The sequence below is a fragment of the Rana temporaria genome, chromosome 7 (genome assembly GCF_905171775.1).
Source record: "Rana temporaria chromosome 7, aRanTem1.1, whole genome shotgun sequence".
In the NCBI taxonomy this organism is placed as follows: Eukaryota; Metazoa; Chordata; class Amphibia; order Anura; family Ranidae; genus Rana; species Rana temporaria.
The window spans coordinates 150,204,133-150,228,876 of record NC_053495.1 but is presented as its reverse complement, the minus strand read 5'-3'; the positions used below and the strand labels follow the sequence as shown (position 1 = coordinate 150,228,876).

Here is a 24,744-nt window from a genome sequence, read left to right as displayed (position 1 = left end):
CGGTGACTCTCCAGCATCAGTAATTGGAGATTTGGACAAGTTTGCTGTTTTGACAGAACACCAACAGTGTAAACAGTACATGATATAATTAGCGGACATTGTTAGTAAGGATGAGCTCTGGCGTGTTCGCATAGAAGTGAGCACAGCGCTGCGCTAATCACAGTCAAGGAGACATTGTCCCCATGCTCGGCTGCAGGCATCGTGAAATGTCTCCCTGGCTGTGATTAGTGCAGCGCCGTGCACACTTCCTGGCGGGCTCTGCACGTGTACTATACGAACACGCCAGAGCTCATCCTTAATTGTTGGTACGCCCGCTGATAACCAAAAACATGGCCGCTTCCAAGGCGGCAACAACTTTTTCCTCTTTAGCCGCTGCTCTGTCCAAATGACCACCCTTGGTGTACGGGAGTGTATACGCTGCCGGTGTAGTGTCAAAACAGTCATCAAAATCTCTATTTACTGATGCTGGAGAGTAACTGGAAGCGACGTGGTTGGAGACTTTGAAGAGTTGGCTATTTTGACAGAAGACCTGTAAACACGGTCCGGTGTTCCGTCAGATTAGGCGACCTGTCAGAATTGGAAACATCGCCATCTTGCTACACCAAACACTCCTCCACACTAGCGATTCACGGAAAAGGGGGCAGGCGGACATCTTGTTACACCCACTGGAGTTTTGCATTTCACAGTTATTTTTAACATATAGCATATATCTGAGCTACTAGCCAGGCCTGAAGGGTTACTTGCCACCAGTTGCCCCACCCCTAATTTCGCCCCTAAACATGCCCTCATAAATCTCATGAAATGACACTTAAATGTTTTATGCAGAATTGAGTTATAAAAATAAATATTACCAACAACTGTATCCGTGCCCACCAATGCAGCCCTTCACATATAGGTATGAAGAGAAAAAAATGGAAGCGGTCAAGTCAATGCGACTCCGACTGCATTGGAGTGGCACCGATTGGAGTTACACAGATGTCTTGAAAGTTGCACCTGAAGTCGCACAGACACGTGCCTTTGAAATTGTGCGGCTTTAAGTGAAGTCTGACAATTTAGAAGTCGGATTCAGTGTGACCAAAAGATTTACTGTCTAGAGCCACCATCTGAGTAGACGAGAGTTGACATTTACTATCATTTGAGGAACCCAGCGTATAATTGATTAACATCTTAGAATGCCCTTTATATCTTGTTTTTACCAATATTGTTGGGGACAAGATACTCTTTTTTCTGTTTGTTTGTGTTAAAGATTTCCCTATCTTGGAAGTAAGCAGCCTGTCTTCATTGAGATTTTGGAGTCACTTGAGTGGTCATGTTTGTCAATTGTTGGCACCAGGAGTACTTAAAAGAGAATTTCAGGATTTGGGGGAAAAACAAAACAAAACATTTTATACTCACCTAGGTCACTGGGTCACTGTATTGAGAACTGAGCGATCAAACACTGCTAATCGCTCAGTTCTCCCTCTCCGCTTTGAGCAGAGAGCTGTGATTGTCACCAGCTCTGTGCTCTGCCGCTCCAGCATTCACTGGAGAGCTGCTCTGTGGAGGGGATGAGAGGTTCTGGTTTAGGCTCTTAGCAGATCACTGAGAGGCTAAGCCAGCTGTCAGTGTTGGGTGTAGGGCCGAAGCAACTAATCGATTAATCGACAACTAATCGATTATGAAAATAGTTGTCAACTACTTTCATAATCGATTAATCGGCCAGTTGATTAGTTAGCCTGCATATAGAATGCATTATTTGTTTACATATCAGGAAATACAGTGCAGCACACATACAGCTCAGTACACCATCCATACATGTCACTAAGTGCCTGAGAATTTGTGAATGTGAAAGTGTGAGGAGCAATGCCTCATGGGACATGTAGTCCTGGGCAGGAAGTGAGTGGTTCTAAAGGCAGAAGTTTGTTTACCTTGCTATAGCGAGCGCTCTATACTATACTTTGCAGCTTGCCATTGGGGCACTCTGAAGGCAGAAGGAGCCAGAAGCATCTGTGAGGGACCCCAGAAGTGGAGGATCTGGGCTGCTCTGTGCAAAACCATTACACAGAGCAGGTAAGTATAACGAGTTTGTTTAAAAAAAAAAATCACTTTAAAGACTGTGCAGGGGAGATCAACATCTGAACCCAGAGAAAGTGGAGGTAATAGAAGGCATTACAATTACTGTAGTTGGTTATTTATATTTACCACTGCATATTAATATTTAAGAATAAATTGCCTTTTTTTTATTATTTACATATTAACTAAATTGTACACCACACTTGTTTTTAAGATTATCCGATTAATCGAAACAATAATCGGCCAACTAATCGATTATGAAAATAATCGTTAGATGCAGCCCTAGTTGGGTGGATACCAACCATATGGTCAGGATTAGGGTTGTCCCGATACCACTTTTTTAGGACCGAGTACAAGTACCGATACTTTTTTTCAAGTAGTCGCCGATACCGAATACCGATACTTTTTTTTAATGTCATGTGACCGTTTTCAAACCACAATACAGACCAAAGATATTTTCTTTAGAATTATGAAGAACTGGTACATCATGGTGTGGGACCGTTTTTTAGCATACGGTACTGGAAAACTACATATCATTGAAGGAGTGATCACTGTCAGTGCAGCTCATCGGTGCCAGTGCCCAAAAGTGCAGCTAGCCAGTGCCACCTATCAGTGCAGATCAGTGCCCATTAGTGCATCAGTGCAGGGAGGCAGCTTATTAGTGCATCTCATCAGTGCCACCCAATCAATGCCAGTGCCACCTATCAGTGCCATCCATTTATGAGTGCCATTCAATCAATGCCAGTGCCACCTATCAGTGCCATCCAATGGTGCCATCCAATTTGTGTTCGATGTCACAAAAAAAAAAAAAAAAAGTATTCTATTTTGGTATCGGGAGTATTTGCGCGAGTACTAGCGCAAATACTCGGTATCGGTCCCGATACCGATACTGGTATCGGTATCTGGACAACCCTAGTCAGGATCTTTTCAGAGCCTGGACAAACTCTGTGTCGTCAGCTGTGAACTGAAAACAGAATGAAGTGCACTCCAGAGATCCATCGGAAAAGTATGGCCAAAATAGCTTTGGTCATACTTCTCCTTTTTAATGTTGAAGTTCTGAAGATAAACCAATAAAACAAACTTGCCATATATACTCGAGTATAAGCCAAGTTTTTCAGCACATTTTTTTTGTTCTGAAAATGCCCCCCTCGGCTTATACTCGAGTCCCCTTTTTGCGCCTGATTTCCCAGACTTTGGAGACCCGGTACGGGTGCAAAGTGTGCAAAGTTTGTTGTCCGGGGGAACTACGGCAGGGGAGCACCGATTTTTTTTTTTTTTTTTTTTTTTTTTTTTCCCCAAAGCCGGGCACTCCATCCATAGACTCCCATGTTTAAACAGTAATGTCTGCGGTGATTTTGGGGACCTGGTACCGGCTGATCATAGGTCCCCTGGACCCGGAACTTTGCACACATGTAGCCCCATTTCTCCTCTACAAGTGTGCAAGGTTTGTTGTCTGGCCGGGGAGCACTGATTTTTCAAAGCCGGGCACCCCTTTCATAGACTCCCATGTTAAACATCAGTCTAGTCATGGGCACAGTGAGGCATGGACAACACAGTAAGGCATGCACATGGACACAGTGAGGCATGCAGATGGACACCCTAGGCTTATACTCGAGTCAATACGTTTTCCCAGTTTTTTGTGGTAAAATTAGGTGCCTCGGGTCGGCTTATACTCGAGTATATACGGTACTTCATTAATCACTATCTTCTTTGGAATATACACTGAGCTGTGCCTGTGAGGCTCATTTTATATTATTAGTACATTTAAGTGATGGCTGAAGTTCTGGCATCCAGAAGAAGCCGAGGAGGAGATGCCAGTATTGGGAAGTTCTTATTTGTTGACTTTTGTTCTGCTTTAACCCTCTCCCTACTTTGGCTTTAAATATATTCACTAGGGAGCTTTACTAAGTGTTGGAGGAATTAATTACAGAAAAAAGAGAGATCCCTTCACCACCTACTGTACACTGCATTCATTTATAGATAAAAGGTGGCAACAGGTCTTGGTCTGCACCAGGGCTTACATAACTGATTTGTACATCTTGTTTCTCACAGGTGCTAGTGGTGGGCTGTGGTAACTCAGAGTTAAGTGAAAGGCTATATGATGCTGGATGCCAGAATCTGACCAACATTGATGTGAGCGAGGTGGTCATTCGTCAGATGAACGAGCGAAATGGCAAAAAAAGACCTCTGATGACCTACCAATTGATGGACGCCACACAGACTACATTTCCTGATTCCCACTTTCAGGCTGTGTTGGATAAGGGGACATTGGATGCCATTCTCCCTGATACAGAAGAGAAAACTCTGGAAACTGCTACAAAATTGCTGCTTGAAATTGGTCGTGTCTTGCAATTTGGTGGACGATATTTGTGTGTATCTCTGGCTCAAGGCCACGTCTTGGACAAACTAGTAAATCAGTTCTCCCAAGGAGGATGGATGGTTCGAGTTCATCAAGTATCAGAGGGCAGCAGCAATGAGTCTGGCAGTCAGTTTCCTTTACCAGTGTTTGTATTTGTAATGACAAAGGTACGACAGATGCCAGGCTTTCCACAAGTCTTGGAAATGATGGCTGATAAGGAGGGCGCCAAGCCTCTGCGTTGTTCAAGCCCTGATGAACTAATGGCAGCAGTGAAAGAACGACAGCAATATGCACTAATCCGTAACCGCCTGAACCAAAATCAGACTTCTCAGGAAGTGCCATTAGACTTGTGTGATGGAGATTCTGGAAGAACCCGTTACACCTTTAATGTGGTAGATAGTCCTACAGTACGCCTATCTCATGCCAATCACTTTGCTGTTTTTATAAGTACGTGTTTTGTTTTTTTATGTTCTAATATTTCTGTATAATTTTTCACTGAGTGTAATATCAAGAAGTCCAAGTCAAACATCCGTCTAAGCCTAGGTTCACACTTATTCTCCTTCACCATTTAATTATTTTACTGCTGATTTTTTATTTTTGTTCACTTCTCTGTAAGAGCCGGTTCACACAGGGGCGACTCGTCGGGCGACTCAGCCGCCTGACAAGTCGTGCTCCGCTTTATTCAATGGGAGTGACTCAAGTTGTTTCGACTTAGAAAAAGGTTCTTGTACGACTTTGGGGACGACTCGGGGCGACTTGCATTGACTTCAATACAGAAGTAATTTTGCAAGTCGCCTCTGAAGTCGTCTTAAGATCGCCTTGCCGAGTCGCCCCCAAAGTCGTGCCGCCCCTGTGTGAACCGGCTCTTAATAATTTAATCCTGCAAGAGCTCAAAGGAAACCATGGTTCTCTATGTACCCTGTTCCCACCACAACGTGCAGATTTTTTCTGTGCAGGAATCTGCAACATGTATGCCATTTTCTGCACAGAAAAACAACTGATATGAAATCAACATTGGTGTGAACAGGGCACATAACTGATGCACATGAAAACTAATTGAAACGTGCATTAAAACTGATGTCTCTGCAAGTGAAATCTGTACGGTTTTCCCGTCAGTTTTTATGCACTTATGCTGTGAACGAGCCATTAGTGGTTGCAAAGCCTAAACATTTTATACCTTAATGTATTCCTTACTATAAGTTAAAATATTTTTAGGTTGAGGTATTGCCCCATCACTCCCCCTAATACTTACTTGAGCCCTCGTTTGATCCAGCGATGTTGCCCTGTCTGTAGTGGCTCTCCCCACGCTTTCACAGGCTTTGCTGAGAGCAGCGGGAGTCATTGGTTCCCACGGCTGTCTGTCAAATCTTGTGACAAGTGAGCAGGGGGCTGTCAATGGACACAGGCAGCGTGGCTTGAGATCAAGCATGCAGGTTTGCCACGATAGAGAAGAGGAGGAGTCAGGAGCACCAGCGGGGGACCCGAGAAAAGGAGGTTTGGGGCCGCTTTGTGCAATTCCATTGTAGTAAGTATAAACCTGTTTGTAAAGACTTTGTTATTTAAAAAAATAAAATCACTTTAAAGTATAGAGTGGAAAGGAATTAGAACACCAGTTGTGCATGCTTTTTTTTTTTTAATTGCCCTCTATTTGTACTGTTTAGCATTTTGTCGAAAGTAAAATAAAATGCTAAACTTTGGGTTGATATCAGAACAGTAATTGAGGGAAATCTTCCAATGGGGCACTAGTTCTGGTGACACCCTGGGATTTCCTCACTTTAAATGGATTTCCTCGCACTTCCTTTTGAAAATCCCTCTATGTGACACAGACGGGGGAAAAAAAAAAAACTCTGACAGGAGTTGTAACGCTAGCCTACTCCTAAAATGAAAACAAATAAGTTCTGCCTTTTTAGTTGCACTTTAAATGGACACTAAAGGTTCCCATTTAAAAAAATAAAGTAACAAACATGTTATATTTACCCCACTGTGCAGCTCGTTCTGCACAGAGTGGCCCCGATCCTGGTCATCTGGGGTCCCTCGGCGGCTGTCTCGGCTCCTCCCCGCAAGAACTAACCCACTTCATGGGAGCTCTCTCCCATGGGGGTTCTTGCGGGCGCGCGCTCCCGTGATACAGTCAGCGGCTATATCACTCGACCCGCCCCCCGGGCGCGCCGTGTCTTTGGATGTGATTGACAGCAGTGTGAGCCAATGGCTGCGCTGCTATCAATCCATCCAATTTAGCCAATCAACGGCCAGACTGGAGTGGAGAAGAGGATGTCGGGGGCGAGCGCAGCAGGTGAACACTCTCAAGTGAGTAGAACGGGGGGTTTGGGGGGGGGGGGCGTCATTGCCAGTTGTTGTTTTTTTTTTTTTTTTTTTTTCACCTTAATGCATAGGATGCATTAAGGTGAAAAAAAAACTAACCTTTACAACCCCTTTAACTTCATATAGTCACGCTACAATATTTGTTTCGATTTCTGTGCATCTGTGATGATTTTGTCTGTTTTGAAACCAAAATATTTCATAGGAAAACAAATACATAATCAGTTAATATCCCTTAAATAATACATACTGTTTAACATTTTGATGTAATTTTAAATATTATTTTAATTCTAGAACTTTGACTTAACTAAAATCTTGTAATCTTGCTCTAAAAGTTTTGTTCGGGCAATTCCTGTTATAGGATGACAACACTATGGGGGTTATTTACCAAAGGTAAATCCACTTTGCACTGCAAGTGCAAACTACAAGTGCAAAGTGCACTTGAAATTTCAATGAAAGTGTACTTGGAAGTGCAGTCGCTGTAAATCTGAGGGGTAGATCTGAAATGAGGGGAAGCTCTGCTGATATTATTATCCAATCATGTACAAGCTAAAATGCTGTTTTTATTATCCTTGCATGTCCCCCTCGGATCTACAGCGACTGCACTTCCAAGTGCACTTTGCACTTGTAGTTTTCACTTGTAATGCAATGTGGATTTTCCTTTTGTAAATAACCCCTTTAGTCGCTGAATGGTTCTCCTGCGTTGTCACCCTGACGCATGCGTCCAATGAAAAGTGTAAAAAGCTTACTGAAACACACAGTACACAATTAATTGCTTGGCCAATGTCACCATCAGGAAGCTTGTACTGGGCAGTGACATTCCCATACAATCATTTCATACGTAGTGCTTCTCAAAGTAAAGCAGATCTAGTCTGTAACTGGATGACATTTTATAGAAATGTCTTATTCATGCCCCTAGCAAATAGTCTTTCTTAATTTTTAGACACGATCTGTGGGCAGGGCTAGAAAACACAGGAGTAACCCCTCCCCCACAGGACTTAAAAAATCATGCAACAAGGATGAACATAACTGGGAAGTTGAATACCCTTTTTTTTATTTATATATTTTTGTTACCGCAGTCAGTTACATTTGGATTCCTGTTTTCCAGTTCCCCAGGGAAGAGAAACCGAGTGGTTGTTTGGTTCTGAACCTGGACGGAGACAATTGGCAGGAAGCGTTGGGTTCCGTCGTCTGATAATCGTGGCCTTGCACAGGGATCAGCAGTATGAAAACATGGAAGCTATTCAGTCAGAGTTAACTGCTAAAGTTCTAGAATTGGCTCCGTCAGGATTGCCAGATAACTACCAGGTAAAGTTGTGTGCTGCCACCACTATAACCCACTGAATCTGGAATCTTTAAGCGGTTGTATACTCGGCTTGGACATTTTTTTTTTTTTCTTTTTTCGCTTGGACATTTTTACCTACAGGAAAGGCTATAATAAGGCTTACCTGTAGGTAAAATAAATATCTCCTGAACCTACACGGTTTAGGAGATATTCACCCCGCATGCAGCCACTGACGTCAGCGGCGTATGAATCCTACACGCATGCATGGGAGTGACATCATCGCGGATTTGGCCACTCACAGTGCCAGAGCCAGCAGCCCTGGAAAAAACGGCGAGGCAACATGTCAGCGCTGACAGGTAAGTATTGTAAGGTAAGTATTTCATAATGTGCTAGTATGTGGTGCATACTAGCACATTCCATTGTTTTGCAGGTTTTTTTTCTTCAGGGGTTTACTACTGCTTTAAGTCTAATTAAAAAATAGATGCTGGTCTATGGGTTCATTTATAAATAACTATCCTTGCTTCCTCAAAGAAACACTGAATTACTGTGGAGATACTTTCTTTGACAGCTCCTCCCCTTCCAGAAGCCCAATTTGTGGCATTTCTGTTGTTGAGCACTGACGTAATTTAAACTTAACAGTGTAGCGGGGCTGAAAGTCCTCTGCATATCATTGGAGAAGGGCAGGAGAGCACTGACAAGCCCCCTCTCGCTGCATAACTTTTTACTGAGCATGAGGGCAGAACAGAGCTCTCTTGCTTGAACCTGCATCTGCTGTGAGCATGCCTGTAAATTTATACTAGAGTCGCTTGTACATACCCCTCCCCCCACCCCTTCCTTCCTAGCTGACACAATGCCTCCCTCTGTGTGTGCTGGTGTTGGGCAATTGGCGCTAATCATTTATTTCATTTCAAGCAGTGTGGTTTGGCAGTGCTAGTGCCAGGGATGGGATGTGCTGTTCATCACACTAGCTCTAAATCTACCTCACCATTTGAAATGGGACAAAGTGCTACACGTTGGGCAATGGCGGACAGCATATAGAAAATATGGTGAGAGCCAATCATTTTAGATGAGAAAGAGAGAGAAATAAGATATCTGCTCTATAGTAGGCTGTATATTCGAAAAATGTTGTCATACTAATTCTTAGAATACGTACCGTATTTGCCGGCGTATAAGGCGACCCTCTACTTTTCAGTTTAAAACGTTGGTTTTGGCCTATAGTCAACGTACAAGACAACCCCCTTACCGTATGTTCAGAAACGAAGAAGCTGCCAGATACTAGATGGATATCAGCCCCCCAGGTGCTCTGTAAAGCTGTATGTATTCAGTGTTTGTGCCGCTCAGCCAATCCCGGCGGGTGATGCACTCTGTTGATGACTACAGAGCTTGCTAAGCCTGCTCAGATTGGAGTAACAACCTCTGCCAATCCAAGCAGACTAGGTTGTTACTCCAATCCGAGCAGGCTTAACAGGCTCTGTAGTCATCAACAGAGTGCATCGCCTGCTGGGATTGGCTGAGCGGCGCATATACTGAATACATACAGCACAGAGCACCCGGCAGGCTGATATCCATCGGGCAGCTGCTTCACCCGGCATTTAAGGCGACCCCCGGTTTTTGGCTGTGTAATTCTGGTGTCAATGGTCGTCTTATACGCCGGAAAATACGGTATGCAAAAATTAGTCTGTACTACTATAGGATGAAAGGAAAATATTTAATAGAGCACACAGTTGCTAGTATTTTTACATTTAGTCAGGGAGATATTTGTCAGAACTCATTACATCAACTTTGCTCCTCGCCTCTATATTGTGGAAACAGGTACAGAGTCAGTAAGTCGTTTTTCATCTGTAAAAATCATCAGAATGTAATAGTCAGCCGGTTGCCCTAACGCCACACCAATAGTTGGGGTCTGGTGCTAGGCTGTCCAGTCCAAGAACACTATGGCTGCTCAGCAAATGCAGAGAAATGTTTTATCAATTTCTCATGCTTTACATTCATCTTACTTGTATATTTTCCCGATCAACTGTTTAATCCCCATTTCAGTTCCTTAGTGCACTGTTAAAGTGGGTCATTCTTTTCAGATACCATTTCTATCAGCTGGAGGAGACATAGGAACCCGAACAGTGCAATATCGTGGACAGAGTGAACTGAGTGGGGAATATGTAGTTGAGGATGCCCGAGGGGATGGAACCAGCTACTTCAGGCGTCTTATATTCCTCAGTAACCAAAATGTGGTGCAGTCGGAGGCCAGACTACTGCCAAGTGCCACCCAAAGAGGTAAGAGACCTGATGCTTGTATTTTAGATCATATTTGATGAAAAATTTAGTGCTGCTTCCATGTTTATCTTTTTATAATTTTCTGTTCCAATAGTCTTTATTTAAAAAAAGTTTTATGAACGTCACAAAATAGTGCGGCAAACAATCCTTGCCACACTCAAATCATTTAACAATACAATACAAATACATAGGAAACAAAGGGGGTGGGGGGAGAAATTTTAACCGAGGCTTCACGAAGAAGACAGGTCAACCTTGGTGGCCGACATAGGCACAATAGTAAACTTGAGGACCGAACATTACGTAGGCGGTTGCATAGAGGAAACCCACGGAGTTCCCGCAGGTGGAAGAGGGGGCCCTCCACGGGGTAGTCCCACAGGCCCTTCCTCCATTCACCCATAATCCTAAAAACTTTAAACAACAACAATATCGCAATACCTTTTATGAAATATTCTGCAAACTGTTATCTTATGTTTTAGGCTGCAGTTACTCTCTCCATTGTCAGAACACAATACATTCTTTTATGGGCAATGCAACTCCCATTACCGATTGTTTGTGAACAATAAGTAGAGTAGAGGGTAAAATGGGATGAATGGGGGAAAAAAAGTGGGAAACATAGAGAAGAAAAGGAGGCGAGTCTGTCCTGAAGTCTAATGCCAACCATTCCTGGAATCAGCACTTTATGTCTGGGACCTGCAAGTAGGGAAGCCAAGGAGACCATATTTTGACGAAAAGACGTTGTTTATCTCGCAAGACATTTAGCATTATCCAAGTTAGTTTACACTTTTGGCTGCCAGAAACTTGAAATATATTTAAGGTCTGTGTGCATCTTGGAATATTGTAGACTGGTTTATTCAGTAGGGCACTCGTATCTTTAATAATATTGGCAGTAACTGAAAGAATAAAAGAGTGCACTCTCATCCAAAAACGGTGCAGTTTAGGACAAGTCCACCATGTATGTAAAGGCGTGCCTATCTTGCCACATCCTCTAAAGCAGGAGGCCAACAAGCCTTTTCGAGAGGTGTTTCGGTACCAGGTACCATCTAGCATGAGCTTTGTAGCTAGCCTCAATCAAAGCCACATTTTAAAATACCTTTTGTGAATCCGTGTGCTCCATTTGTGCCAGTCATCTGCCTCAGGAGAAATGTCCAGGTCCCTCTCCCAGGACATCTGATAATTCAACTTGGCTGTAGGGTTTGAGAATAGTTTATATGGCATGGAGATGCCCCCCGCATAGAGACCTCCTGCATGCACCTATTTTCAAACACGGTGCAAACTGCTAGGTCTAGGCTGGATTGCTGTAGCAATTTAAAGAAAATTATAAATTTGCTGTGGATGCAAATTTTCAGAGTAGGGCATATCCAGACTGTTAACAAAGTGTGATCGAGGACGTAACCCTCTTTAGTCCCCAATGCGGTAAATACCCTTGGTTAACCACCAGTCAAAGCCTACAGCCTTGGTGGAAACAAGGGGTTGCCAAAGAGTGGAGCCGCTGGTGTGTGTGACGAACATAAAGGCCATATTCTGCAAGTCGTGTCCCATAAACAAATAGAGTGGGAAAGCGTAGGGCAAAATATCGCTTTACGATGTGGCGAGGGAGTCCAGAGTACCAAGTCCATTGCAAGTGGGGAACAAGCCTGGGCCTTCGAAGGACACCCAATCTGGCCTATAGTGTTTGCTATGTAGTTGTTACAGTTGAGTTAGTTCTGCCACTATATAATATTTCCTAAAGTATGGCATTCCCAAACCTCCCAATTGCTTAGAAGCATACAGTGTGGGCCGTGCACTTCTGCTGCCTTCGGTACCCCAGATATACCAGAAGATTTTTGATTGAAATTGCTGTGTTGCCTTCTTTTTATTATTTTTCTAGTTGGTATTCCCTACATCTGCTTTCTAAGGCCCCTTTCACACTGGGGCGATGGGTGCGCCGGCGGTAAAGCGCAGCTGTTTTTAGCTGCGCTATACCATCAATTTCGTGGCACTATTCGACCGCTAGCGGGGTGCTTTTACCCCCCCCCCCCCGCTAGTGGCCGAGAAAGGGGTAAAACCACCGCAAAGTGCCGCTGCAGCGGCGCATAGCCGCAGTGCCCATTAATTTTAATAGGCAAGAGCGGTGGAGGAGTGGTATACACACCGCTCCTTCGCTGCTCCAAAGATGCTGCTAGCAGGTCTTTTTTTACCGTCCTGCTATTGCACCAGTGTGAATAGAAGTAGTGTCTTTTGTGCTACTAGTGATTATATGTGAATAAGAAGAAGCTGGAGCTAAAAAACTGCTAGATCTGATAGTGTTCACTGTACACAAAGATAAATAATTGTTGGTAGTGATCTTGCGCTTAAGAAATAAAAATACAAAAACGTGCAAACTGCAAGAAAGTGACTAAGTGCTGTGCCTGAATTACAATAAAATCATAAATGATACAAATATGTGAACCAATAGATGATCAGCAAATAGATTATCAGCAAATGTATACAACATGAATATTTGATCAATAATCCCAAAGTGCACAAAGTCGCAAAATTGCAAATCGTGCAAAAATTTACAAAAAAAGCCAATTTTTTTTTCGCCAAGTGTGAAGAATGGTTCAATATAACAATAAATGGTAAGAGAATGCAGGGTGTGGCAAGAACAAAATGGTGGCTACAGAGACTATAGAGATCCACCGCCATCACAGGAATATTATGGCCAGTACAATAGGACTCAGATAGCCACTTCGAATAGATTTGATCCTATTAGGAACTATCAAGATCAATACCAGCACAATTACCAACAACAATATCCACACTAAGATTCACAACGCCCTTTTGTAGACAGGGAGAGGAGGGATCACTCTCCCCAGAGACAACCACAAGATCCCAACCATTCACACAGGAGAATGGACCAAGATCAAACATAGAACAAAGAGAGGAAACCGAGCAGGAAAGAGTCCAAAAGAAAAAGAGCATACTAGGAGATAACGTGGTGAATCTCAGTGGTATTGTTCTAACCACCGAAGAACTTGCGGTTCTTGATTGGGGTTTAACATGCTCCAGTTAGAAATCTGAATAAGTTCAATACATACATAGGAATCAAAAAATATATCAGAAAAATCAACATAAAGAAATATTTTATGAATAACTCTTTCCCGAAACGAAGTATGAATATGGACCCTCAAGGAAATATAGCACTTTAAGGAACAATTCGGTATATATTCCACAAATATCAGATGGACAACATATATTGAGGTTTTTAAAACGTTGGTTTTACAAGATTTAGAAGCTCTGGAAGTGAGGAAAAAATATGATCCCATTCATATAAAGAAATGAATACAAACACTGACCGAAAGAAAGGATATAGTGATCCGGAGGGCGGAGCAGTAGTAATACAAGCCAAGGAACAGTACAGTAAATCAGTAAATTGAGAGACATTTACAAGAAGAAAACACCTATGTGAAACTTTTGGGCAATCCCACTGAGAAATATAAAAAGGAATTAAAACGACTTTTTAATTTGGGATTGAAAAAAGATATTCTCAATACAAAAGAATCCCATTATCTCATACCAGAAACATGCAGGATCCCAATAATATATACTGTCCCCAAGATACACAAAAACAGACAACCCACCGGGAATGCCGATTGTAAACCTAGACTCTTTGACATATAGACTTGGACAGTATATAGATTACTATATTCAACCAGCAGTCCAAGGGACACGAGTATACCTCAAGGACACTAAGCACATCCTCCAACTAATTGAGACTGTTCCAGTACTAGAGGGCCGCACTTTGCTAGCTACGGCAGATGTTACATCTCTCTACACTATTGTTCAACACCATGATGCCTGCCATGCCACCAAATGGCTTTTAAAAAAAAATCATAGCCACCTACTATGCAAACAAAGAAAGTTTCTCATAAAATGCTTGGATTTTTGCCCTTAAGTTTAATTACTTCTGGCATGATCAAACATATTATAAACAAGCAGTAGGCATTGCCATGGGAGCAAAATTTGCCCCGAGTGTTGCAAATGCCTTCATGGCACAGTGGGAGGAACAGGCAGTATATCGGGAACCACCACCAGAATTAACTCTATACAAACGCTACATCGATGACCTCATAGTATGGAATGGTAGTAGAGAACATCTAGAAGCATTTTTGGAGAAACTAAATGATAATGATAACATCCGACTAGTATGTAAAATTGATGAAAAGTCGGTTGACTTTTTGGATCTGTCATTGTCCATTGAGGGAAACAAAATTACCACCAAACCTGTTCCCCTGTCCCTTTCTCAGCAGCATCAGCTGAGCTGAAAATGAAAGGAGAGAAGGCCGCGTCTTCTCTTCATTCATAAACTGAAACATTTGTAAACGCAGGTTACAATGTTTCAGTTATGTGAATGGACAGAGTCAGTGATCACTGACTCTGTCCATTCGGAGCAGTAAGGAGCCAGATTTACCGGCTCCTACCCCGCTCTCCATCCTGACATTTCATGCGGGTGGAGGAGGAGCACGGAAGGGGAGAGAAACACGGCAGGATACACGGCGGCATACACGGGATACATGGCGGCATACATGGGATACACGGCGGGATACATGGAGGGAGACAGACTGCAGCAAAACGGAGGGGGGCTGGAGGAGGACACGGGACAGTCAGCAGTGATCGTGTGTGGGGGAGTTACAAGCACCGATCACCGCTGATTTTAAAGCAGCTGAAAGCCGCGTGGGGGGAGGGGTGTAGAGAGAAGCGGAGAAATTAATTTTAAATCTATACAGCGGTGATCGGTGCTTGTAACTTCCCCACGCACTGATCACCGCCGACAGTATAAGAATCGGGTGAAGCATTGGGAGCATTTGCCCGAGTACAAGTACTCGGGTAAATGCTTGGTATCGGTCCCGATACTAGTATCGGTATCGGGACAACCCTAGTAGACACCAACTATCCTTGGAAAGCTGCCACCACAAGCGGTGGCTTTATAACATCCCAAAGGGACAATTTATAAGACTAAAAAGGAACTGCAGTAAGGAAGAAGACTTTAAAGAACAGGCCCAACACATAGGTAAAAGATTTTAAGAAAAGGGATATGATCGTTCCTGGCTACAAGATCGAATACAAGAAGTACATGAGATGGACAGGAATGTCATGCTACAAAATAAAGAAAAATCCCCAAAATTAGCAAGATTACCCATGTCTTATCTTAGATTTCAACGTACAACACAAAGAGGTAGCCAAATTAATAGAACGACATTGGCATATACTTAAAGATAAAGACCTCAAACACATCCTACCAGATGAACCTAAAATTATCTATAAGAGAGCTCCCACCCTGAGGGACGTGATTGTTAAATCCGTAGTAGTATCACCACCAAAACAGAGCTATACTCTCTCCCTCGTCTTCCAGGACGGCACGCTGAGAGTAGACTGGCCACCTGACAGGAAACACAATAAAAAAAAAGAGGTTAAAAGGCCCCACCCTTCCCGTGTGCCTCAGTTTCTGATTGTGTTTCCCCTACAGCGAAACAGTTTTTTATTTTTCCTGACCTAAGGCCTGGGGCTGGTGGTCCCCCCCCCGGAGTCTAGACCACAGGTACTGGGTGCTTTTGGGTCCGGTCAAGGTGCTTGCACTTTCCCGGGGGGGTATCCCTTCTTTTTGGTCTAGGGAGGCTGAAAGTGCTAACTAAGAAGAGTGCCTCCCTGGACGCCAGAGCCTCCTAGCTAGCAGGGCTTCCCTAGTGCTCTGAGGCGGCCGTTCCTCTCTCCCCCCCCCCCGTCTTCCCTCCTACCTTACAGGGAGACTTCCCCTCTGCAGCGTGGTGTCGGCTGGGCTGGGCGCCGCTCCGAGCGGCGCCGTCACTTGCTGGGCGCGTATTGATGACGCGCACGACGGCGTGACGTCACTCCGCCCCTACAAGATGGCGGCCTCCACCGACGGATGCCACATTTCGCTGCACAGCAGAGGCAGAGCAACACGCAGCCGGGGAGAGAGAAGGGCCGGGCGCCCTCATCATGGAGGACCGTCTGACAGACCTGGCTGCTGAGGAGTCCACCCGGGGTGAGTCCTCCTTGTGTTCGGGGGTGGGGAGTTCCCCCCCCCCCCCCCCCTCTTGTTGTAAACCCTCAGCTGTGAGAGTATGTTGCTAATGGGCCTTTCTATTTTACATTATGTTTTAGGAGAGGACCCTTCTGCCCAGGGGGAAGCCAGTAGATCTTCTAAGCCCCTTAAAAAAATTAAGAAATGTGGGAATTGTAATGATAAGCTCCCGACAGACTATAACAAACCCTTTTGCTCCAAGTGTATCCTTAAACTAGCTGGGAAAGAGACCAAAGAGAATCATGAAGGATTTTCTCTCTGTGCAGTCGGAAATGCTCGCCACTCTCAAGGATTTTAAATCTTCCTTGAAAAGTAGGGAGTCTGATCCCCCTGTGCCTGGTCCTTCGTCTCAGGAGGGATCCACTTCTGCGCGGCTGGCCCGCCAGCGAACTAGGAAGGCTCCTTCCTCTGACTCCGAGGATTCTGAGGTCACTCTTCAGGACGAGGGCCTGGTGGAAAGCCAGGCGGAGGAAGAGGACGAGGATGCCAGGTCTGGAAAATATATATTTTCCGCAGATGATATGGAGGGTCTTCTCGCAGCCATTTACGCCTCTGAGCAGATCCAACATCCAGCGGAGCAGGTTTCAGCCCAGGACAGGATGTATTTGGGTTTAATTAAGCCTCAGTCTAAGACTATCCCAGTGCATCAATCCCTAAGGATATTATCCGGAGGGAATGGGCTGAGCCAGAAAAGAAACTTCCCAAGTTTAAGACCTGGAAACGCCGCTGCCCCTTTAAAGATGAGGTGGAAGATACCTTTTTTAAAGTTCCTCGTCTTGACGCATCTTTAGCTCAGGTCTCTAGACAATCCGATCTCTCTTTTGAGGATGCAGGGAGTTTAAGGGATGCCATGGATAGGCGTGCTGATACCTCCCTCCGTAGAGCCTGGGAAGCCAATGCAGCCGCTTTGGGTCCTGCGTTAGCTTCAGCATGCGTCGCAAGGAACACTGCCGCTTGGACTTCCAGGCTGTTAGATCATCTAGCAAGTTCTTCCAAGTCTAGAGAAACTCAAGAGTCCCTCCAGGTGATCGGCAGTGCGGTAGCCTATTTGGCAGACGCAGCTATTGAGACGGTTCGCGCTTCAGCCAAGACTGGAGCACTTATCAATGCTTCTAGGAGAGCTGTCTGGCTGAAAACTTGGAGGGGCGACCTTGCGTCAAAAAACCGCTTCTGTGCGATTCCGTTTGAGGGTTCCCTCCTGTTCGGCACCGCATTAGATCAGGCCCTAGCGAGATCCTCTGAAAAAGGAAATAAATTTCCCTCCAGACCTAGAGCAAATAGGGGGAAGTTTTTTCGTCCCAACCAGAGGAAAACCCCCCCCCCCAGGAAAGAAATCGGCGCCCGGCAGGCGCTGGGGGTTTGGAAAGGATAAGCCAAAGAGTGGGATCCTTTTTTCCAGCCCCAAGCCTGGTGAAAAGGATCCCAAGTGACGAGAGGGTAGGGGGCAGGCTCTCCAGGTTCCTTCCCGCTTGGGAGGAGATAACCAGGAGTCCTCACGTCCTTCAGATCATCAGGGAAGGTTACAGGCTAGAATTCCGCCAGTTTCCTCCCCCCACTTTTCTCCTCACACACCTACCAGACGATCCCCGCAAAGCCGCTGGACTTTCCCAGAACGTTGCCAGCCTGGCCGAACAGGGAGTCATAGTCCCAGTCCCTCCAAATCAAGAGGGCCAGGGGGTATACTCCCATATTTTTGTCGTTCCCAAACCACTCGGGAAATTCAGATTGATCATCAATCTCAGACCCCTAAACGTTCATCTTCAATACAAAAAATTTCGTATGGAGAATGTTTACAGTCTCAGGGGCCTCTTGTTAGAAGGCGTGTTCATGGTGACAATAGACTTGAGGGATGCTTACCTTCACGTTCCTATTTGTCCGGATCACCAGAGATTCCTCAGATTCGCCCTCACCTCTGCCCAAGGAGTTCAGCACTGGCAGTTCTCGGCCCTCCCCTTCGGACTGGCTTCCAGTCCGAGGGTGTTTACGAAGGTCCTGGCAGAGGTGATGGCTTTTCTACATTTAAAGGGGATCTCCCTCGTCCCTTACTTGGACGACCTTTTGCTCTTCAACCTGAGTCGGGATCAGCTCCTTCTGGACCTGGCCACTGTCATAACCACCCTGGAATCCCTTGGTTGGATCGTGAACAAGGAGAAGTCTTCTCTCCTTCCAGAACAAAGGAAGATGTACCTAGGGTTTCTTATAGACTCCCTAGAAAGGAAGCTTGTCTTATCCCAAGACAAAGCACAGGGTCTTATGACAGCGGTCAGGTCCCTAGTAGCGGCTGTAGATTCCTCTTTCAGAGAAATCATGAGGTTGTTGGGACGGATGACTTCGTGCATCCCGGCAGTTCCTTGGGCACAACTCCACTCAAGGCCCCTGCAGGCCTTCCTTCTCTCATCTTGGGGGGGAACGGAAGAGACGTTGGATACCAGGGTCAGTATCCCGGTTCCAGTAAAAGACACCTTACAGTGGTGGCTGTTTCCCCAGAACCTTTTAAAGGGTCGTCTGTGGAGTCAGGTCAACCCGATCAAAGTCACTACAGATGCCAGCAGCTGGGGGTGGGGAGCCCATACGGAGGAACTTCGAGTCCAGGGTTCTTGGAATCCCCAGCAAAGGCGGGCGTCTTCCAACTACCGGGAGTTATTGGCGGTTGGGGAGGCTCTAGAAGCCTTCGAGGAGAGAATTCAGGGCCGAGAGGTCCTAGTCCTCTCCGACAACGCGACTACGATCGCCTTTCTCAACCGGCAGGGGGGCACCAGGTCACACTCTCTCCTAGCCCTCTCCCTGAGGATCCTAAGTTGGATAGAACAGAGGGTGCCCTCTCTTCTAGCGGTCCATATAAGAGGGACCCTCAATCTGGAGGCCGATTTTCTGAGCCGCCAGCCCATCCTTCAGGGGGAATGGGAATTATGCCCGGAGACCTTCAGCTGGGTTTGCCAACAGCTCGGTCGCCCAGAAGTAGACCTCTTTGCGTGCAAGGGGAACAAAAAGGTGAACAGGTTCTTTTCCCTCTCCCGAGAGCAGGGTTCACTGGGGGTGGATGCGTTGGCTCAACCCTGGAGATTCCGGTTGGCCTACGCCTTTCCTCCCTTGAATCTCATCCCAAGGGTTCTGCAAAAATTGAACGCCTCAGACACCAACCTGATTTTAATCGCTCCTTGTTGGCCCAAGAGGTCCTGGTTCCCCACCCTGAAACATTGGGCTCTAGCTCCCCCGCTTCCTCTCCCTCCCCGGGCGGGTCTTCTGCGGCAGGGGCCGGTCTCTCATCCGAACCCAGAATTCTTCAGCCTGACGGCATGGCTCTTGAGAGGTGGAACCTGCAGCAGAGAGGCTGTTCGGAAAAGGTGATAGGAACCCTGTTGGCTAGTCGCAAGAAAGTCACCAGACTCATCTATGCAAGAATTTGGGGGGTCTTTTCGCGCTGGTGCTCCGCGAAACAGATCTCCTACCCTGACATCCCCGTCATCCTGGATTTTCTCCAGGATGGGGTGGAACTAGGCTTAGCCACTAAGACCTTGAGAGTCCAAGTTACGGCCTTGTCCTATTTTTTGGACAGGAGCCTTTCTGGGGATCCTCTTATTAGGAGGTTTCTGACAGCTAGGGACAGACTTTCCCCTATAAAAGTGTCTAGAGTTCCCCCTTGGGACCTCTCCCTAGTCTTGAATCAGCTATCTAAGGCACCATTCGAACCTATAGATAGTATTCCAATTAAATTACTTTCTTTTAAATTTACTTTTTTGTTGGCTATCACGTCTGCCAAAAGAGTTGGAGACATGCATGCTTTTTCCATTAAGGAACCCTTTCTTCGGGTTTTTGAAGACAGGGTGGTACTGAGTCAGGATCCTCTGTACCTGCCCAAAGTGGCAACTAAATTCCACAGATCCCAGGAGGTAGTCCTCCCTTCGTTTTGCGCAGATCCCAAGAATGAGAAGGAGGCTACTTTTCATTGCTTGGACGTAAGACGTTGTCTTTTGATTTATTTAGAGAGGGTAAGTGAGTTTAGGAATTCCCCTCATCTTTTGGTTAATTTTTCTGGTCAGAAAAAGGGTCAGCAGGCAACGAAAGCTTCTATATCCAGATGGATCAGGCAGGCTATCTCTTTATCCTACACCTTAGCGGGTAGACCAGTTCCTGTTATCAAAGCCCATTCCACCCGATCACTGGCAGCCTCCTGGGCAGAAAGAGCAGGAGCTTCCATAGAACAAATATGTAAAGCGGCGACCTGGTCAAGCCAGAATACGTTCGTCAGACATTACAGAGTCGAACTGCTGTCACCGCAAGATCTGATGTTTGGTAGGAAGGTCCTACAGACGGTGGTCCCGCCCTAAGGTAGGCCCGAAGATTGCTTGTTTTTCTCTCAGCGTGCCGTCCTGGAAGACGAGGGAGAAATGACCAGTTACACTTACCGGTAGCTGGATTTCTACGATGTCTTACAGGACGGCAGGCCTACTTCCCTCCCTGTTATTTACTGCTATTCGGAGTTATTTTTTTGTTAGGTCCTAGGACCGTGTTCTAATAGCGGTTACTTATCTACAAACTGAGGCACACGGGAAGGGTGGGGCCTTTTAACCTCTTTTTTTTGATTGTGTTTCCTGTCAGGTGGCCAGTCTACTCTCAGCGTGCCGTCCTGTAAGACATCGTAGAAATCCAGCTACCGGTAAGTGTAACTGGTCATTTCTTCAATGGAAAAGGTTTTTTCCCTTGCAGAAATTGCTATGCGTGTCAACATGCTAAAAAACTACAGGGAAAGAGAACTGATTTTATTGGAACCAACACTGGACAAACACATACCATTAGCGACATTTTTTAGGATGCCACACTGGGGGAGTAATATACATATTGCAATGCAGCTGCAAACTTCAGTATGTGGGCAGGACAAAAAGAGCCCTCAAAGTAAGAATAAAAGAACATATTCAGAATATATGCAAAGGCTTTCAGAAGCAAATGTATCGCAACATTTTGCACTATTTCACAACCAAGATCCATCACAACTACAGTTTTGGGGTATTAAAAAACATAAGGCCTCATGGAGAGGTAGTCATAAAATTAGGGATATTGGCCAAAAAGATTCCCGGTGGATATACACTCTTAATACTCTAACACCGGGAGGAATGAATGTATAGTTTGTTTCAAACTGCTTTTTAAGCAATTTTTAATCCGTTTATTTGAGCCCACTATGGTTTTAAAGTAGACCTATTTTTATACTCTATGTTCTAGGCTAGTAACATTACCATCTAGAATTATATAGTGAGGTTGTGATTTTATTTATACATTTATATCTCTATCCTACTTACTGTCCCTGCGCTATTCCATGATATGTGGTGGCATGTATATTATAAGAGGTAAATCTGGGTATATTGAGTCTGTCATTTTAATTTAATTTTATTTCATTTTATTCCATTTTTAATTGCTCTAATATTTGGGTTTATTTATATTATTTTATTGAAATCGTCCACATTTAATTATTGTTCATACTAGCCTGTTAATGTCAACAATGTGGAGTAATAGTGGGAATACCATATGGGTGACTTCCATGGCTGGTGGGACAGTCCTGTATGCTTTACTAGAACATAGTCAGCCCGCTGTGTGAATTTACAGAATAGGGATAATAACACAGCTGCTTAGCCATCCACAATGATACTAATACAGGATGATATTACTATAAATAAATGTCCACTGATATGGATAAACAAGACTTCAGCAAAATGGAGCTGCCTGCCATTTCCTGGATCCTATGGAAAATGGCGGCGCCCATACTATTTGTTTACGAAAATGGCGGATCGTAGACTTTTGGTTTTAGGACGGTATAATTAGGATGCCTCAGCAACCAATCAGGTTCCCCTGAGGAAGTCACGAGGTACGTGACGTAACGTCGTAGGGATACAGAGGCTACTGCAGATCGGATGGAGTGAAGGGAACCGTAAGACAGCGCATCTCGCTGCATTTAAACCTTACAAGCTCTCTCTTTCTTTATACATTGTAAGAATCCATTTTTATGTGTGTAACTATTAAAGGTTCATTTTTATACTACACTATTGGAGCCTCCTCTCCTCCTTTCTTTATACCCTGGGTATGGGCTGGAGTCCCCCCCCCCCCTTTGCTGTTATAGTGCTACTATAAGGGATAGAGGAGCCGAATAGTGAACATATCGCAGTGGCTACGACATTTGCAGCAGAGAAGACTGGCGATAAGGGAATAAGTTGATGTGCTTAAGATCTTTTGGCAGTGAGGTGAGAGTTCTGAGAGACTGGTGGAGGACACAGAGTATGGTTCAATACTGCAATTAAGGAAACATCTCCATCAAGATTATTGATATATTGGAAGATTGATCCTGTTTGTTCCCATCATTCATTTAAACAGAACTTTATCACACCCTGCATTCTCTTACCATGTATTGTTATATTGAACCATTCTTCACACTCGGCTAAATCAATTTTGGCATTTTTGCACAATTTGCAGTTTTGCACGATTTGCACTTTGCACTTTTTTGCGACTTTGTGCACTTTGGGATTATTGATCACATATTCATGTTGTATACATTTGCTGATAATCTATTTGCTGATCATCTATTGGTTCACATATTTGTATAATTTATGATTTTATTGTAATTCAGGCACAGCACTTAGTCACTTTCATGCCGTTTGCACGTTTTTGTATTTTTTATTTCTTAACCTCTTGACCACTGGGCACTTAAACCCCCTTCCTAACCAGACCAATTTTCAGCTTTCGGTGCTCACACAATTTGAATGACAATTACTCAGTCATACAACATTGTACCCATCTGCAATTTTTGTCCTTTTTTCCCCACAAATAGAGCTTTCTTTTGGTGGTATTTGATCACCTCTGGGGTTTTTTTTTGCGCTATAAAAGAAAAAAACACTGAAAATTCTGTAAAAATAAAAATAAAAAAATCTTGTTTCTGTCATATTAGCGGGTATTGGGGGGTTATTGCAGCGTATGGGGGGGTATTGCAGAGTATGGGGGTATTGCAGAGTATTGATGGTATTGCAGAGTAGGGGGGCGCGCGAGTGAAGGATTCTGGGAGGATGTCCTCCCAGAATAACTCCACCGCGCTGTAGACGTCTTTTGTCTATAGCGCGGTGGTAAAGAGGTTAAGCGCAAGATCACTACCAACAATTATTGTCCAGTGTGAATGCCCTTTGGGGCTTTTTAGCATTATAGCGACTGCAAAGTGCCCCAGTGTGAAAGAGGTCTTAAGTATTTGTACTACTAGACCACCAACTAGTAAATATATTCTCATTGGATAGCCATTTTTTTTTCAAGGTTATCTTTGCACCTGGCAATCGTAGGGCAGACCCTACAGCCAGTAGGTTAAAGGGGTGGCAGCATTAAAACACTATTATTATTATAATATATTTTTTTATTGGCATTCATTTTTTTCTGATTACTGACACATACTGTAACTGTATAATATTTTTTTTTCCCCTTTCTGCTAGGTCTAAAAAAGAAGAAAAAAAAGAAACCCCCGCCAGCAGACAAGGGAGAGACTCCGTCGTCACTTATTATTGACAAAAGCTACTTGTGCTGTGAACATCATAAAGTAATGATCTCGGGACTGGCACTCCTCCGCAATCCAGGAGTACTTCCAGGTATTGCTTTCATTTATTGCGATTGACACACTTATGCTGAAAACTGGGAGTTTGTTTTTTATCTTGTTTTTCATCTTGCACTTTGTGGAATGACTAGGGGTGCAACGGATCAAAAAAATCACGGATCGGATCGATCCTCGGATCAGGAGTCACAGATCGGATCGATCCTCGGATCAGCAAATTTTTAAAAAAAAAAAGACAAATCTTGTTACACCCACCTAATCACTATGCACCCCCCTCCACCCTGGTGTCACCCCCCTCCACCCTGGTGTACAGACATGCTCCCCAAGTGATGGTGTAGCTCCTACCTGCAGGTGCAGAGCTCACCGACGCTGTCTCCACATGTCTGCAGGCAGCTCCGGGTCTGTAGTGAGCGCGGGGAGGCGTGTCACGCTGTGCTCTGACAAGCACACAGGGGTGGAGCAAGATGGCCGCCGCTCCGGAGCTAGGCCTAAGCCGGGACTTTCCTACGGCCGAGGCTCCGGAGCGCCCAGCGGATCGCGTGGTGTGCCGATCCGAACAGGGTGACCCGTTCGGATCACGGATCGGTGACGATCCGTTGCACCCCTAGGAATGACACAGCCTTTGGTAAATGATATTAAAGCCATATTGAACCCATTTATTACATTGCAAATGATCAATTCTTAGATGTGATGGCTGCATTTGTTTTAATTTTAGGCTTTCTTCTGTGTAATCTGGCCAGCAAGTCTGTTGTTTTTCAAAAGAACAATATCTTATGCAGATAAAGCAGTTAGAGGGCTGAGACAAACCATTTACCACTGCCAAG

The 24,744-nt window shown here is 44.7% G+C and overlaps 1 protein-coding gene across 1 annotated transcript in view; it reads left to right on the top strand.

The window, feature by feature from the left end:
* The window catches only part of EEF1AKNMT (eEF1A lysine and N-terminal methyltransferase), a 33,610-nt gene that overhangs the window by 617 nt on the left and 8,249 nt on the right, over positions 1 to 24,744 (top strand). Inside the window, exons 2-5 of the mRNA XM_040360125.1 lie at positions 4,105 to 4,858; positions 7,839 to 8,038; positions 10,091 to 10,286; positions 23,805 to 23,957. Coding sequence (XP_040216059.1) covers positions 4,105 to 4,858; positions 7,839 to 8,038; positions 10,091 to 10,286; positions 23,805 to 23,957 — 1,303 coding nt within the window. The remainder of the gene's footprint in view (positions 1 to 4,104; positions 4,859 to 7,838; positions 8,039 to 10,090; positions 10,287 to 23,804; positions 23,958 to 24,744) is intronic.